Source organism: Hippocampus bargibanti, linkage group LG13 (assembly GCF_051943395.1).
Source record: "Hippocampus bargibanti isolate YZ-2025 linkage group LG13, ASM5194339v1, whole genome shotgun sequence".
In the NCBI taxonomy this organism is placed as follows: Eukaryota; Metazoa; Chordata; class Actinopteri; order Syngnathiformes; family Syngnathidae; genus Hippocampus; species Hippocampus bargibanti.
The window spans coordinates 16,403,450-16,421,126 of record NC_142746.1 but is presented as its reverse complement, the minus strand read 5'-3'; the positions used below and the strand labels follow the sequence as shown (position 1 = coordinate 16,421,126).

Sequence of the window (17,677 nt, the reverse complement as noted above, 5' to 3'; positions counted from 1 at the left end):
ACAGATACAGTGTGCTAGCCCTGTTTGTTATGCTCTTATCACTTAGCGGCTAATGATACTATGATTGGATAGTGACTTGCCAATCATGTGACTAGCCAATCATAGTTTGCGAAAACTCTGACGTTGTCAGCGCCTTAGAGCAGGCCTTGGCTTGCCAACTCAAACTCTGATTGGTTAAAGCAACAGTTTCATCGACAATGATTTTTATTCTCCATGGCCGCAGAACTAACTGTGAAGGCATCCAGGTAGATTTCTGACCCTGGTAACAAATGATGGCTGAAATCTTCAATACAAAAACACACATCTGGAAGCAGCACAACAGGGGAAAGACAAAGGAAGCTGAAAGACAATTTGGAATTATTTAATTAGAATTAATGGACAAAATATAATTCACATTAGTCTGTGATTCAGATATTTTTGATGGAAGAAACTACTTGAGGAATCTGGTTTTAAGAGCAACGTGAAACAGCGGAGTATCTGGCCTTCTCGTTTCCTTTTCAAGTACGTATTGCTATTTGATGAAAGAAGCCCCGACGCCCCCTCAGCTCGGTTCAACTCCGCCCCAAGTTCTTCAAACTTTGCCTGAACTTTCCTCACTCAAGTCCGGGCGTCATTCAGCTCAGTGGAACTTTTCCTCTCCGGTCTTGGTGCTTCGGACTCAAGCACAAATCAGGACCGTTCTGAAGACAATCACGTAAAACGAACAATGGGTTTAGGCGAGCAAGCGTGGCTCGTCTGCTCCATTTTCCTCGCCATGGTGGCGTCGGCAGAGAGTTTAACGCCAGGAGACTTTTTCCCTTTTGGTGCGAGCGCTGGAGACCAACAGTTGGACGCAGGCGATGATCTTACGCACACACTTGAGCTGGAGAAGCCTGTGCTCTTTTATGATGGCACTTTTAAGAGCATATTTGTGAGTAAATTGACCACTAACTGTTACCACCACTTAGGAAATACAAACAATATCAAAACAAAACAGAAATGCTTTCAAACCTTTCTGGTCAGGTCGCACTTTCCCTCGAAAGTCTTGCGCAATTACGCACTTGTTGGAGAAGATATTTTATCAAACGGCAAAGCATGTATGGCTAAAAGTATAAGGTCTTTCTTGGGAAATATTTGTTTGGTTATCATAAAGATTGCGCGAATCGTTTGGAATGCACGTGTCCTCACATTCTTGCAGCCCGAGGTTATCACTTTTACTGTGGAACTCCAGCCCAAAGTACCTCACGCATGAAATGTTTCATGTTCAAAAGTGTCCTTGTACACACAAAGTCATCTTAAAGCTTTCTGCTGTTCCCTGTCAAGCCGCTGAAGTTCGTATTCGGAAAATTTGAATGCCAAAAAATGCTACAATCCAAAATTGATGAAAGATGTACCATTGTATTGAACACACAACCAACCCTCTATTTCCCCCCCATCTGCCTTTCAAAGACAAGTAAGTCCAACGACTTTGATTTAAACTGTAATGCAAAAAGAGAATACTTGTGATTCATTTTACCCAGAGAAATTCATTTAGCTACAAAAATATCTACAACGGGCAGATTTATGAATGAATGTATTTGTTTGTTCATTTGTTTCTTTATATGGTGAGTCAGATTGTTTCCAGTTGAACAGTATTGTGCACTCTGGGACATTTGGGTCACGTGGGAATCTTTTTATGCCGTACGTTTGCCTTCAATTGGAAATAAACATGACATTTATTTCTAAAACAAAATGTGAATGGGGTTTCCCATCTTTCCCATCGACGTCATTCAACACAAACATATTTGTCAGCAACAATTAAGATTCTTCATGTAGCAGATGAATCAATGCTATGAACTTGTGTCTGGGAACCGCCCAACTCTTTCGACCAGACAAGCTAAGAAAAAACAATAACAAACAATAAATGTGTGCTTTTTCTTTTTGTGTTTCAACTGGGGTGTGATTCAAGAAAGTCTGGGTATGTCGCAATATACAGTACTAATTTTAAAGGTTCGAATCACATACTGACAGGCCATTTCCCAGCTTTATCTTCCATTTGGAGCAGGAAGTGCCTGTAATGAAGATTACTTTGGGCTCTTGGGGGCTGCCGTTCAGGGGCAAAGACAGGAAATGTAGCGGTCTGGTTCTCCCTGCCGCCCACCCCTCGATCAGGAAGTGGAGGAGCCCCATGTGCCGGGGGCGTCTGCATGTGTTTTTGACATAAGTCCCGCTCCTCTTTTATGTTCCTCACCATGAGTGTAAAATCTGTGTCTGATGGCATCTCATTTATGTGTTCATCAGCGCCCGAAAAAACGTGGACCATTAGTCTAATTAATGCAGGGGTGTCAAAGTCATTTTTTGCCGCGGGCCACATTGTAGTTATGGTTTCCTCTCGAGGGCCGTTATGAATTTGGGGAACCCATTAGAATGTTTAAATCCCTTCAAATATAGATATTTATATACATATAGAGCACACAGCAAATTAATGAATAACTCGTTTTCAAATCTGAAGTCAAGAATAATGACTTTTATTGTGGTTGACATCCAAAAATATGAAATTTTGGCTCAGATTTTAGCAATCATCATGGAATTTAACAAGTTTGATTTGCTTTCGCGGGCCGAAAAACATGATGTGGCGGGCCGGATTTGGTCCGCGGGCCTTGACTTTGACACCTGTGGTCTAATGAGTTTGGGAAAGAGATAAAAGTGCGCCATGTTGGAATGCCGCAGTTGTTCATGTCTTCGTCCTAGATGTTTTGAACAAAGATCATCCCCAGTTACAACCCTCCTCATGTTGTCACTTTAGATCAACACCAACGGCTTCATCGCCACCGCAAATCCCAAAAGTGAGTCGACCTATCTCGGCAAAATGCCCGCTCCCTTTGGAATGATTGCGGCCCTGCATGGAGATCTGGACACGAGCGATACAGAGGGCAAAGTTTTCTTCCGCGAAGACACTAGCCCGGACGTGCTGCGTCGGGCTGCAGAACACATCAACAGGGCCTTCCCGGATGATCAAGAAGTCAGACCCACCCACGTGGTGGTCATTAGCTGGGTAGACGTCGCCCAAAAGGCGCCTGAAAGCACTGGACATAGCATCGACAAGAAAGTAAGGCTTATACTATTATCTATATTACTATTATTGTACTATTATCATATGAATGACATTAATTAATAATCAAATTAGCTGTCTATTAGCTAGCTAGCTTTCTAGCCGAGTTACTTCCTGGTTGAGTGAACGCTGGTGTGTGTGGCTGCCACTGCTCACCCACAGAAAAACGTATCCTGTGACTGTAAAGTGACCTTGAGAGTTTTGAAAGGCGCTTTGAAATCAAATGTATTATTATTATTATTATTATTATTATTATTATTATTATTATTATTATTATTATTATTATTATTATTATTATTATCATTATTATTATTATTATTATTATGTAAGATATGTTGATGTTTTTTTAGGGGGGTTGATCTTTTGACCTTTACAGGTGCCTCCAATCAGAAGCATATAATCTATATACAGTATATATATAACAATCATATAATCTCATGGAATCGATCACACTTAACTCATTCACTGCCATTCCCGAATTTATTCGGAAATTGAAAATATGACGTTGGACGCCATTCCCGAATGTGTTCGTTTTTTGTTTTTGTTTGTTTGTTTTTGCGGGGATGCTGATGAAGCACTGGTCAGACCTCTGACTATGTTTTTTTTTTCCTTCCACGAGGGGGCAGCATTTGCCTTTTGTACAGCCGCCCCCCATTTCAAGCGCAGATAACTCCAGACCAATAAAACTGAGGAATTAATTCTTTTTTTCTGATGAAAGAAGAGAGTTTTAGCTTTCCAATGCTGCATTGAATGTTTATATAGTCCTAAATCTCAATATTCTGTGGGTGCTGCAATATGAGTGAAAATTACAAAAACCCTGGCATTGGTGTGGACATATTTTTGCACGTCTGGCAGTGAATGAGTTAATCAAAGTTAGATTTTGGAGCTCTTTATTTTAATCAAATTTACATTCAAATTTACAGTTATTATAGTATTCTCTGTCTGAAAAAAATAATAACAATGCAGTTGACCAGGGGTGTCAAACTCATTTCTTTTTCTGCGGACCACATTGTCGCATTGTTATTCACATTGTTATGGTTTTCTCTTGAGGGCCATTATGAATTTGGTCAAATCATTAGAATGTTTCATCTCGTCCACATATTACTTACAGAACACACAAGAAATTAATGACTAACTAGTTTTCAAATCTGAAGTCAAGAATAATGACTGTTATTCTGGTTTACATACGACTTTTAAATTTTGGTTTGGACTTGTGCAAGCATCATGGCACTTGACATGCTTAATTTGCTTTCCTGGGTGGAATAAAAATATGTGGCGGGCACCTTTGACACCTGTGCAGTAGAGGATCCTTGTCTGGGGCCTGGTTTGGCAGATTTCATAGAGCTCAATCATAACTGCATCATAGGTCACGAAAACTAATTGGTCTATGTCAACATGAGCTACTCGGATATTTAAATGGCAAGTTGACGACAAAGGTACTTTGCTCAATGCACAATGGTGAATTTGATTCAAAAAGCAAAAGGTGACGTCAACGTGTACCATTCTTCCTTAACAGAGAAACACCTTCCAACTAGCCATTGCATCGGTGAACACTTCTTCATATGCTATACTGCTATATGCCAGAAATGGGATACAGTATACAAATACTCCCGTAGGGGAGAAGAGCGTCATCTTGCACGCTGGCTTCAGTCAAGGCCTGGTTCGAGGTTTCCTGTTTAACAGTCAGGGCCCATATTATCGCACAACTAACGAAGAAGACACTTCCGTCAGTGCTTTGGCAGAGTAAGTCACACTATTCCACCATTTCCTGACCTTTGCGAGCACGGTAATGTCATGAAAAGTGTGTTTTCACCATTGCAGGCAGACCAACTCAGGTCTCAGGGGGGTTTGGGTGTATGAGATTGGAACGTCGCCTTATTTTACCAACATAGCTCCAGGGGAGGTGAACGAGCTGCCTACTGAGGTGACATCGTCCCCGATCCCTGGAGACCCAGAAGAAGACCCTAATTCCAGAGGGGTAGTGTATACAAATGGACAGCAAATAGTATACCCCCCTGTTGAACCAGAAGAGGAGCAGATCCAAGTGGAACCGGTACAGTACCAGCCCCACCAACCTGACAACGTGGAAGAAGAACACCCTAATTCCAGGAGGGTAGTGTATACAAATGGACAACAAGTAGTTTACCCTCCTGTTGTACCAGAAGATGAACAGATCCAAGTGGAACAGGTCCAGTACCAGCCCCACCAACCTGACAACCCAGAAGTTCTCGTAGTCGATGACACTGATATCAATGTCGATGGTGAGTTGTCATGCACGTCTGCTGTACAAATCCTGTCCTGTCATTGGATTGATTTTCTTATTGTGGTTTCATATTTTAGTGTTTTCATACAATCTTGGCACATGCGCAAATAACCGGAGAAAATGTTCCCAATTTGCTGACTGCAAGGACCACTCCACCGGATATTGCTGCCACTGCAGGCCTGGTTTCTATGGAAACGGGATACAGTGTGTGGCAGAGGGTATGACCACATTTGTAATAATTTTATACATTCATTGGTACATGTAGCTCAGTTACCCTCTAGATCAGATATCTCCAATTCTGGGCCTCGGGGACCACTGTCCTGCTTGTTTTCCAGCTCTCCTGGCTGCAACACATCTAATTCAGGTGAGCAGCTTTGAAGCAGCTTTAGAAGGATCCGGACTATTTGAATCGGGTTGTGTTGCTCCTGGTAATGATGGAAAACGGGCAGGACAGGGGCACTTCAGGACCAATATAATACATACTGATTTATATAGCACTTTAACAACAGCTGAAGCTGTAACAAAGTGCTTAGCATGGATAACTATCATATACAGGAAATAAAGCAGTCACAAAGACAGTAGAAAGCACCAGGGAGTAAAGCCAAGAACAAGTCTGAATCATGCCGAGTTCCAAAGAGTACCGGTGAGTTTTGAGACGGGTTTTGAAGATGGGCAGTGAGGGGATTGTCGAATGCTCAGTGGCAGGTTATGGGACCAGCAACGGAAAAGGCTCGAACCTCTGTGACCCTCCATTTAGTTTTTAATACATCTAATAATGTCTCATCAGAAGACCTGAGTCGTTGGGAAGGTGTGTAGGGGTGGATGGGCTCTGAGTGGTAAGCGAGGCCATTTGAACATTTGAAAACAAATAATAAGATATTGAAAATGACTTTAAATTGCATAGGAAGCCAGTGAAAGGAAGCCAGAGTATGAGTTACTGTATATGCTCCCTCTTACGAGTAGCAGTCAAGAGGCGAGCAGCAGCATTCTGGACCAACTGGAGATGCTTCATGGAGGATTGGCTGACTCCAAAGTAAAGGGCATTACAGTCATTGAGCTGAGATGTGATAACGGCATGAATTAATGCTTCCAGGTGCTCATGAGAAAGGGGAGGTTTTATTTTAGCCAGCTGCCTAAAATGAAAGAAGCTGGAGACAAGGTTGTAGGCCCCTGCCCTAGATGTTTCAATCCTCCGATATTCAGAGAGACTCTGTAGTGTTCAAAAGTTTAGCTGAAGGCACTCTCACGAGAATTAAGCAGAAGTCAATCACAAGTGTTAACATTTGCTGCAAAAATCTTGTACCATTTCAAAACCAGCGCAACAATAACAAACATGTATCAAGAAAAAAAATCATTGTGCCACAGGAAGATGACATAAGATGAGGTGACGTTCTTGGAAAGTGTTCTTCTATAGGCATTCCGTATACAATGAAACTTCATTAATTTTAACACAACACTTACTTGTCTGGCCAGGAAAACCTCAGAGGATTAACGGTAAAGTACATGGCCAGGTGTATGTGGGCAACTCGCCCAATCCAGAGAGGTTCAACGGCAATGATCTACACTCATACGTGGTGGTAAACGACGGACGCTCCTATGTGGCCATCAGTGACATCCCTCAGGCCCTCGGGCCCTCCCTGATGCCCTTATCAGCGCTGAGTGGTGTGATCGGGTGGGCCTTTGCTCTGGAGCAGCCCGGTTTCAAGAATGGCTTCAGCATTATTGGTAAGAGCTTCATCACAGTGTCTTCATGTCACAATTGGTCACGCAGCTGCTCGCTGAAATTCCCAGAAATGACCTCAGCTGACACTCGAGGGGGGAAGGAGCCATTGCTGCAGGGGTCTCTGTTAACCCTTTTTGTGCGTCTTTCCTAGGGGGAGTGTTCACTCAACAGGCTGAGGTCATGTTCCTTCCTGGGAATGAAAAGCTGACAATCAAGCAAGAGTTTAAAGGCATCGATGAACACGACCACCTGACGGTGAGCACCACCTTGGAGGGTCAGGTCCCAGAGGTGCCTCTGGACTCCACCGTCCAGGTTGAGCCCTACTCTGAGATTTACCAGTACAGCAACAATTGTAAGAAAACACCCATAGTAGAAATATCGGATCTAATTAAAGAACTGGTTAAAAATATCCTTATTTCCTTTCAGTAATCACCTCATCTTCCACACGAAAGTACGTGGTCAACTTGCCCGATGGCTCCAAAGACGAGACAAGGACGTATCAGTGGCGACAGACGATCACTTTCCAAGGTTGTCAGCATGACGAATTTGCGAAAGACATGCAACCCACACAGATGCTCAACGTGGACCAAGTTTTTGTCCTGTACGAGTCCAACAATGAACGCATGCGCTTCGCCATGAGCAACAAAATCGGAGACATCAACGGTGAACTCCTGCATATTATTGTTGTCTTCTTCCTGCCTTACTCATTTCCTGCCTAATCACAACTTATGGCATGCTGTTGAAAACGGTGTTTCCTATTATAACAGTGTTCTAAAAGTGTGCTTCCTTTCTCAGGAGGACAGCCAGAAGAGAATCCATGTTTCACTGGAAGACATGGCTGCCACAACAACGCTGTCTGCCGACCCGGAGAAGGGACGCGGTTCACATGCCAGTGTGCCTCTGGCTTCACTGGTGACGAACGCACATGTTACGGTATGGTCACCTTTAGTATTTGGCTTTAAAAACGTAACCTAGAGATAATCTGTAAATATTGACGATACAGTGAACAGAATAAAACATACCTCAATCAACCAATTTGGCTATAGCTAATGACTGGCAAGTTGATCAACCACTGATTGAAGTAAGAGTCATTTCTTCATATATGATTTATGAAACCATACAATTATGAAACAACTATGTGACCTTAAACATCAATAAAAGGGAGATGGACCGGGGTCATTCATCAATTAGATGTAGATTTTATGACCATGACTTTCAAGTTCAGACTTTTCCTTGAGGGCTGCTAAGCAATCCTTCCAATTAGCAGGGGGGGTTGCTTGTGGTATACAATGTGTTCCATGCTTGCAAACCAGGTTCTAACCTTTTCTAAGATTGCCCTTTCCGAACAGGGTGAGACAGGAAATCCTCCAAGGCATATATATATATATACTGTATAGTACAAAAGGGAAGGATGTATTGCAGACAGATGCTATCTTGACCTATTTGCAATTAGCAAATCTCGGGTCATCTCTCCTCTATGATCTCCAGCATCTGATAATAAAAGAGACAAATTTGACAAATCCGGACTTTGGTGATTAGATCTACGTATGAGCTATTAAAACGATTTTTGTCTGATGACTGTGTCTTATCTCTATTAGACATTGATGAGTGCAGAGACAATTCAGAGATCTGTGGCTCACATGCTATCTGCAACAATCAGCCTGGCACCTTCCGCTGCGAATGTGCCAATGGATATCAGTTTGGCAGCGATGGGCAAACGTGTGTTGGTAGGTTTGGCTCACCAATTCAAATGATTTATATACTACACTGTTCTTTCAAGTTACACACACGACTACAAAGGCCCAATGTATTTGGATTACGTGGATGCATGCGTTCTACAAGTAGTTAACAGGCTGATGTGTGAAATACTTCAACACCAAAACATGATGAATGATAGATTTTGGTGACATTTTCTGTCTTTCATCATTCGTGTTAAAAGTGACATCTGACATCTGTCACTTTATCAGATACCTGTGCACAATCTATTGAAATAAAAAACAGGTACTGTATAGCCAACATTCAGATATTATAGAGACATTTTAAGGATGATGGCACTTTGTTGCGGTGTAAAACTTGTTCCCAGCATATTGAAAGCCTCCACAACCATATGCTTTGTTTGTTTGTGTGCTTAATCATGCAAAAATAAATACATTAATTAAATAAATAAATACCAATAAATAAATATCAATAATGAAATGCATAAAGAAGTAAATAAATATGACATAAATAATAAATAAAAAACTATAAATAAATAAATAAAAATAATAAATGCATCATAAGTAAGTAAATATTACATAATAAATAAATAGATAGATAGATAGATAGATAGATAGATAGATAGATAGATAGATAGATAGATAGATAGATAGATAGATAGAATAAATAAATAACAAATGACTGAATAAATAAATAAGTAAATATTAAATAATGAATGAATGAATGAATGAATGAATGAATGAATGAATGAATGAATGAATGAATAAACAAGAATGTCAAAGGAGTACAACATGGACCATGGTAGAACCCATTGAGTCTGATCCAGAGAGCTGATCTGGATATTCATGTCGATTAAAGGAATTTCACTACCAAATGTTCCCAAACTTGTATCAAAATGCATCATTTAAAAATATGAATTTCAAATGTAATTAATAATGTATTAAAAACATTTGTGCTCCCCTTCATAGCTGCTAAGTGAGACAAAATGATCATCAACATCTCTCAGAATTAGATATATGCCACATACCACAACCACAATTATAAAAATACAGTATAGTCAAATCCATACATCTTGGACAGTGTCAAGTTAGTTATCGTCATTTTTATTTAAAAAAAGACCACTCTCATAATAGAGGCAAATAAAAGGCACAGGTGTATCTTATGATTTGTCCCGCAAAGATCTTTTAAGTGGACATATCTGCCTGACCACCAAACATGTACTCACCTGCATTTGTCCGGCCTCCTCTCCACGTCAGCGGTGAGTCGACCCGTGGACGCTTGTGAAGAGGGGAGCCATACGTGTGACATTCCTGAGCGTGCTCAATGCAGCTACACTGGAGGTTCTTCTTATATCTGCTCCTGCCTGCCAGGATTCGTCGGAGATGGAAGAGTCTGCCAAGGTAAAACCTCAGAGACACAAATCCACCATACAGGCTTGAATTTTTGCCCAATCTGCTCAAGAGTTACGTCATGTAGTTGCTGGAACCGAACAGTAAAACATAAGAAACAGATGGACGTTTCAGCGTTTAGCTTCTTTTTTGGTATCTGCTCAGGAAGTCTCATTCATAGTATGGAGCCTCTCAACAATCCTTGCTTGAGTGAAACCATAACATGAAATAAAATCGATCGTTGATTTTGCCTTGAAGACATTGACGAGTGCCAGCCAGGCAGGTGCCACCAGGACGCCGTGTGCCACAACACCCAGGGGTCCTTCAACTGCCAGTGTCGACCGGGTTACTACGGCGATGGCGCTTACTGCTCCCCAGGTAAGTCTAAAAGGCACGCTGCCAACTTTTTGTCTCGCTAGGCCAACGAATGACTTAAACAGCAAATGGGATTTTACACTCTTCAGTGGACTGACAGAAAACATGTGCTCTGTTTTGTCCGTGAACATCCAGCTGCTCTGTTTTTGGATGGCTGCCACTGGAGTGGAGCCAATTTGGTGCTGGTGTTCATAGTTTTGCATACAAACTGAATTGTACAAATATACAAAACGGATCATTCGCATTCTCCCCATCGTTGTATTCCACCCATCTGCATGCAGGGAATTTCTGACAGCTGGCATCTGTTTTTATTGGCCTCCGGATGGCTATCATGCCTTGTGTGGGACGTGGGAGTTTTTGTGTAATTGAGGTTAACACAAGGGGAAAGGAAATGAAGATACGTCAAGATCATTCACATTCGTGCATTTCTTTCAGAGCGGACAAAAACGCAATGTGAGACTCACAGAGACAGTATTCTTGGGACGAATGAGTTCGGCCCACGGGGTCCGCGACCTCCTGTCGGTCAGTACGTCCCTACGTGTGATGAGCACGGCAACTATGAGCCCATGCAGTGCCATGGCAGCTCCGGGCACTGTTGGTGCGTGGACCGGAATGGACAGGAGATCCCAGGGACACGCTCGCGGCCTGGTGGGAGACCCATGTGTGAGTTCATTACACATCATGTTCTATCACACTCTTTCTTTACATTATTTTCATGAAGTAACAGATCCAATGGCGAGCCGTGTATGTCAACCCTAGGCCTTCAGTAGTGCTACGTCTGAATCTATCCACAGCTGCGAGTGTGGTGCAATTTACTTCACATCCACTGGAGGGTACCATTGGCCAGGAAATAACTTGTGACTTGAAGAAACTGAAGAAATACTGTCATTAAACTGTTCGATTTTTTTTATTATTACCATACCTCACACCTCATAACCTCATACAATTGCAAAATTATGTGCTATTTTTGCTAGCTTCGGAGCTGTCCAACATTTCTGAATGATGTTCATCTATTCTTGAAAAGTCCATCTTGAAAATGGTTTGAACAGTAAATCTGCAACCAAATCCATTTCTTCTTTTGTGGGTTGACCAAACCGCTATTAAATCAACATAACAATATCCCTGTATTTGCTTATGAAGCTCGCTACAGATGCAGTGTGCTAGCGCTGGCAAGTATGCTCTTTGTCACGAGCGGCTAGTGATACTATGATTGGTGAGTGACTAGCCAATCATGTGATTAGCCAATCACAGTTTGCGAAAAGTGATTGGTTAAAGCAACAGTTTCATCGACATTGATTTTTTTATGCTCCAGGGCCTGCAGAGCTGATTGTGATCCAGGTAGATTTCTGACCTGGTCATATATGATTGCTGAAATGTGATTGGTTCAATATGATAACACACATCTGGAAAGCAGTACAACAGGAGAAAGGCAAAGAAAGGAAGCTGAAAGACACATTAGAATTATTTAACAAGAATTCATGGACAAAATATCATTCACATTAGTCTGTAATTCAGATATTTTTAGGCCAGCAGAGAAGGTCTTGTAGACCAGTGGTGTCAAACTCATATATTACATACATAGCACACAACAAAATAATGAATAACTAGTTTTCAAATTTGAAGTAAAAAATAGTGGTTTACATGGGACATTTTGTGGTTTACATGGGACAATTTGAAATTTTGGTTCGGACTTTAACAAGCATCATGGAATTTCACAAGTTAGATTTGCTTTCGCGGGCCGAATAAAATGATGTGGCGGGCCGGATTTGGCTCCCGGGTCTTGACTTTGACACCTGTGTTGTAGACCCTGATGGCCCACCACTGAATCTGATCTACGCATTTGTGCATGATTATTTGCGACACATGTCAAACTATTTTATGTATCAGACTAAAAAAATGTAACGTTTTCTATTTGGCCCATTAGGCATTGACCACGGTGGGGTGAGACCACCAGTTGGACCAACCCCTCGACCTGACGTTCACCCACTGCCTCCTGGTACACACTTGTTGTACGCTCAAAGCGGCAGGATAGAACACGTTCCACTTGATGGTTATGATATGAAGAAAGATGAGGCCAAGGTTGTCCTCCATCTACCTGTGAGTTATTCCACATCAATTCATCTTGTTTACAATTCACATGGTCAAATGACAGTTTATATGAACGGTGGCTAACAAATGCAATGTGATTCATCATGTGGGCTACTGAGTTGCGTATGTTTCCCCCCCCCAACATGATGAAGCTGTTATTTTAAGGCAGCGGGTGAGGTGACCCATAAAGTGCTCATAAAAAGAATCCTGTTGTATCCATCCTGCTTCCAGTGCGCCTGCATGCATTCTTGGCCGGCACTTTATTGGAGGCACATGTTGAGATTTTTCCTCATTACCAACATCGGCTCTGCGGAATTGAAATCTGCATTTCTTATGCAACTGATTGTCACAACAGCTGGTCGGATGTCTGGACCAGCTTCTTTTCAGTGTGCGGCACTGTTTGTGTAGATGTATGTCTCTCCGTTCATGTCAGAAAATACATCTGCTTCATGTTTGTATCTCCAAACGGCCTTGTTTGAAGTCGGCACACTTCAAAGCTGTTTTGTGGCGCCTACTCCACAGGAGAAAGTGGTCATTGGAGTGGCATACGACTGTGTGGACAAAATGATCTATTGGACCGAAATCACGTCGCCATCAATCAGCAAGGCGAGCATCCAAGGGGGAGAACCCGTGACGGTCATTAGATCAGGTAGCCGCTCACTTCACTTTCATCTCTCACTCATGTGGTTCACCTTTTGTCAGAAATAAATGTTTATGGTCTGGACTTGACTTCCTATATTTTTTCAAAGACTTGCAGAGCCCAGAGGGGATTGCAATCGACCACCTTGGGCGAACTATGTTCTGGACTGATTCTGTGACAGACCGGATTGAGGTAGCCTCACTTGACGGGTCTCAACGACGTGTAATCGTCGACTCTGGTCTTGTCAACCCTCGTGCTATTGTTGCTGATCCCCCCAATGGGTACGTAGTGCTGTTTTTCTGTTGTTATGTTACAAAAAGCATACAGATGATTTAAAATAACACTTAAGATTGTTACATTCATTTATTACTACTACACGTTATTGTGACAGTAATCTGTACTGGGCTGACTGGAACCGAGATGCTCCCAAGATTGAGACCTCATACATGGACGGATCTAACAGGCGCATACTTGTTAAAGACAATCTGGGTCTGCCCAACGGCTTGACCTACGACGCCCAGAGCTCTCTGCTGTGTTGGGCGGATGCGGGTAAGTCAAAGGATGCTGTCACTCATCGATGATAAGTGCTGACTGAAGTTTGTTGCATATCAGGCACACATAAAGTGGAATGTACCAACCCTGGCCGAGGAGACCGTAGACAGATCATGGAAGGCATTCAGTACCCGTTTGGAATTACCTCATTTGGGAAGAACATCTACTACACCGATTGGCAAAGGTTTGTATTACCTGCTTCACTTTGAGTTGTATGAATTAAGAGCAAAATAATTCATATTTTGGTACGTTTTGGTACAGGCATACACAATGTAGAATTTTCACATCACAAAGATCGCACATTTTTCTGCCCATATGTTATCTATCTATCTATCTATCTATCTATCTATCTATCTATCTATCTATCTATCTATCTATCTATCTATCTATCTATCTATCTATCTATCTATCTATCTATCTATCTATCTATCTATCTATCTATCTATCTATCTATCTAGCTAGCTAGCTAGCTAGCTAGCTAACTAGCTAACTAGCTATACTTAGATAACCCTGTATAGCTAGCTAACCCACTAATCATGTATAGCTAGCTAGCTTGCTAGCTATGTATATTTCTGTATTTACTTGTGTGTTTCTTTATGTATTATGTATTTATTTGTCTTTGCTGGAGAGATAGGTAAAATCACTAAATATGGAGTGACAAAGCAAAATTAGCAACACTGCTTATTCACTGGCCTGTTCCTCCCCCACTCCTCCTTGTTACAAAAGTTGTATTTGGGTGTGGTAAAATCACATTTACAAAATCTGCAAAAATACACGACATGCTGAGTATGGATTAAATTGCATTTTTTAGTTCTTTGTGTAAAGTATATTGACAAAAAGAATGCCATAGACCTTTTAAATGGTGTAAAAACATCCAGCTGACTTGTTTAATCGTCATACACATTGAGTCGAAAAAAGGGATGTGTGTTAAAACTTAAAATCCTTCAAGCATTTACTCACCTGTGACTTTGTGGAGTGTGTAAGGAACACAGACTCGAACGCCTCAGTGAAAGATAACTGAGTGTGTCTGGGATGTTGGTCTCTTCACTAAATGCAAGGCGGTTTCTTTTCACTTCAGCCACAACAGAGAAACAAGTGCCATTGGGTGTTTTGACATACCTAATAGATATGGTTGCACCGATAGTTAATATTCCAGATGCTCATTACGCTAGCGTCTCATGTGACATCGACCTTAACTGCAGTTCAACCCTCAGATGCAGAGCAACTTTTTCATCTCTCTCTGGGCAGTAAACCTGCGAAGCTGCACTGCAACAGCATTGAAATGCACGAGGCCTTAATGGATTCCCAGTCAGACTCTCTCAACTTGATACTGTCTGGCTTTTTCCTCCATATGGTCCAATTTCTGTGGCGTTTGGACGGTGTCAGATCAGCGGGGGGTTGGGAAGTCTGTTTGTGTGTATCTGGACAGGCATCTGAAAAAGTGGCAGCTGCTTGTAATTTCTCCGCTTCAGTTGGGGGAAGGTATACACTTCCACAGTCAGACATCAACAAACTCTGCCAGTCCCATCTGCCCACACTTAGTCACTCGAGACAGACTTTACACAAAACACACAGACGACTCACTTGGAGGAGTTTCTCGTCCCTGTGAGTGTTGGATTGCTCACTTGTTGTATTATTTGCAACAGGGATGCTGTGGTTGCAGTCGACCGCTATACTGGAAGGGAATCGGAAGAGTTTCAGCCTCAAAAACGCTCCAAGCTATATGGGATCGTCACAGCTTACGCCCAATGTCCTTCAGGTAAAAGTATGATTGCAATCTGGATTCATGATGACATTTTTTTCTGTCAGATGTCCTTTTTATGTCCTTCTCAAGAGCTGTTCTTAGAAAGAATCTGACCTTTGTACTTTTAATGGGTTATCCTCTAGTCAGCCCCTTTAAGCTATACTTCAACGAATGCTGTCTTTTTTTCCATGACTACAACGCCTTATTTGATCCATTCCAAAAGTGCTCCATGACCATAAAAAGTGTTGCTTGTCTCTTTGACCTAAAAGTGAGATAATTTGTGCATCCATCACTGAATGAGAATATGACTGACCACATAACAGCCTTGGGCCTCATCCTCCCTTTGAGATAAGGCTGCATGCGTGAAGCTGGGGAATGTCTAGCCCAATGGGAGTGCTCTCAACATCTGCTATTAGCGATGTGTTTTCTATACGCATGTACATGCCTGCAAAACAAAATAAGAAGAGGCTGTTGATCCCTGCTATGCAAGTTTAAAATGGCCATGCTTCATCTATTTATTTATTTCATTGGGACAGTGCACATTAATCAACAGAAGATAAAACAATGTAAATGTACCGGATCAAGCATACATTTCAGTTCATTTTCTGTATGCTTCCACCTCCAGGGCAAAACTACTGTGCAGTGAACAACGGTGGCTGTACACATCTCTGCTTAGCAACACCTTACGGTCGCTCCTGCAAGTGTCCCGACGGTGCAGTCGGCGTGGGCTGTGTGGAAAGGGCCAGCGACTATTGAGAAGTGGCAGCTAGGAGCCACTCGGCGTTACTGTGTTGTAACTGCTGAAAATGCCACTGAGGTGAATTTACTGTGCATTTTATTCGTCATTGCTATTATCTGAATTGTTACTTTATAAACTCACAACAGAATTGTAAATATGAACACTATTATGTTGACATTGTTTTCCTGAGTGCACATAAACTGAGAATAAAACCCAAAGTATTAGTAATTTAATGTGAAATACGTTAGAGTAACACATGACACCATCTCCTGTTGGTTGTGCCTTGTTTGTATTAATCCTGTCAGAAATTACTGGAGATCCCGTACAAGCGTTGTGGGATGAGTTTACGCAATAAAGTTTTTTCGAACAGGTTCCTTTGCCTTGTCAGTGTCTTTAATGTCAGGGCAGCGACCTCGTGTGTTTAGTAGAGTGCATTACAACAACAATCGTTGGGTATATCATTAAGTACAACGCGAGCGGTCACAATTGGTTTACTTTTTGGTTTGATAACGTAATATAACATACTGCACCCAACAAAACCCCATTCTGTACCCATTGTACTACTTTTGTGAGGAGTGTGTCGGCAAAGCATATTTTTTTCAGACATTTTTAGAGACCTTGTGATGGCTATTATTTAGACCTTCTGCTTTACAATTTAAAGATTACATTTAAAGATTACCAATTACAGCCCTACTTTATTTATTTGGAAATTAATTTTGACTCGGCCAACGAGACACAACGACATAATTTTATGATTTACTATATTTCCTTGAACTTGTCTAAAGCAACAATTAACCACCAATAGGAGTATTAAAGGCGTCCAGGTCATCCAAGCATGTGCGTGCGTTGCACATTTTATTATCACGTTTTCTTTTCACGATACTAATGATTGGTTTGATTCAAATTGCCCAGTGATTGATACTGATCTTTGAACATGTAAACCATCAGTATGACCTGAGTATTTACGATTCCTCAAATGACATTCTTTCATAAAATTATAAAATAGAGTATATGAAATTCTAAGAATGAGGATAAGGCGTGTCAGCTGTGCATTGCCCGCTGCCACACGGTGAAGTTTTGCCTTGCAGTGCGAAGGCACAAGTATGTGATGCTAGTAGTAGCTTGCTTAAATGATCGGATGGAGAAAAAAACAATTTGTGGGAAATATGGCATTCCATTTCGAATTTGACATTATGCATAAAGAATGGACATCCACACACACTTAGTATTTCCGTGAAGGGGGAGGATGAGAGAACCCCACACGAACTGCGTTGACAGGTTTCACACAAACAGTACAATGCCATTACCATTAGCATGCAGCTGAGCAGAATTGATACCAGTTGTGTGTGAGCTAATATCACCATGTACTGCATTTGGAT

At 41.7% G+C, this 17,677-nt stretch overlaps 1 protein-coding gene across 1 annotated transcript; it reads left to right on the top strand.

Moving 5' to 3' along the window:
* Positions 1 to 593: 593 nt before the first annotated feature.
* On the top strand, positions 594 to 16,671 carry nid1a (nidogen 1a). The gene is made up of 20 exons (XM_089012302.1): positions 594 to 910; positions 2,765 to 3,067; positions 4,587 to 4,813; positions 4,892 to 5,331; positions 5,411 to 5,551; positions 6,807 to 7,058; positions 7,208 to 7,408; positions 7,483 to 7,719; positions 7,852 to 7,989; positions 8,655 to 8,783; positions 10,029 to 10,172; positions 10,419 to 10,538; positions 10,971 to 11,198; positions 12,460 to 12,632; positions 13,146 to 13,272; positions 13,373 to 13,544; positions 13,655 to 13,812; positions 13,876 to 13,999; positions 15,462 to 15,574; positions 16,185 to 16,671. Exons 1-20 carry the CDS (start codon positions 707 to 709, stop codon positions 16,313 to 16,315), a joined length of 3,762 nt encoding a protein of 1,253 aa, XP_088868428.1. The 5' UTR covers positions 594 to 706; the 3' UTR covers positions 16,316 to 16,671.
* Positions 16,672 to 17,677: the final 1,006 nt, after the last annotated feature.

Bases quoted from the DNA above. Each gene is read 5' to 3' on its own strand.
- nid1a (XM_089012302.1), top strand. From the start codon at position 707: ATGGGTTTAGGCGAGCAAGCGTGGCTCGTCTGCTCCATTTTCCTCGCC. The intron at 10,539-10,970 runs GTAAGTCTAAAA...CATTTCTTTCAG, and splicing joins TGGCGCTTACTGCTCCCCAG to AGCGGACAAAAACGCAATGT. The intron at 15,575-16,184 runs GTAAAAGTATGA...TTCCACCTCCAG, and splicing joins TTACGCCCAATGTCCTTCAG to GGCAAAACTACTGTGCAGTG.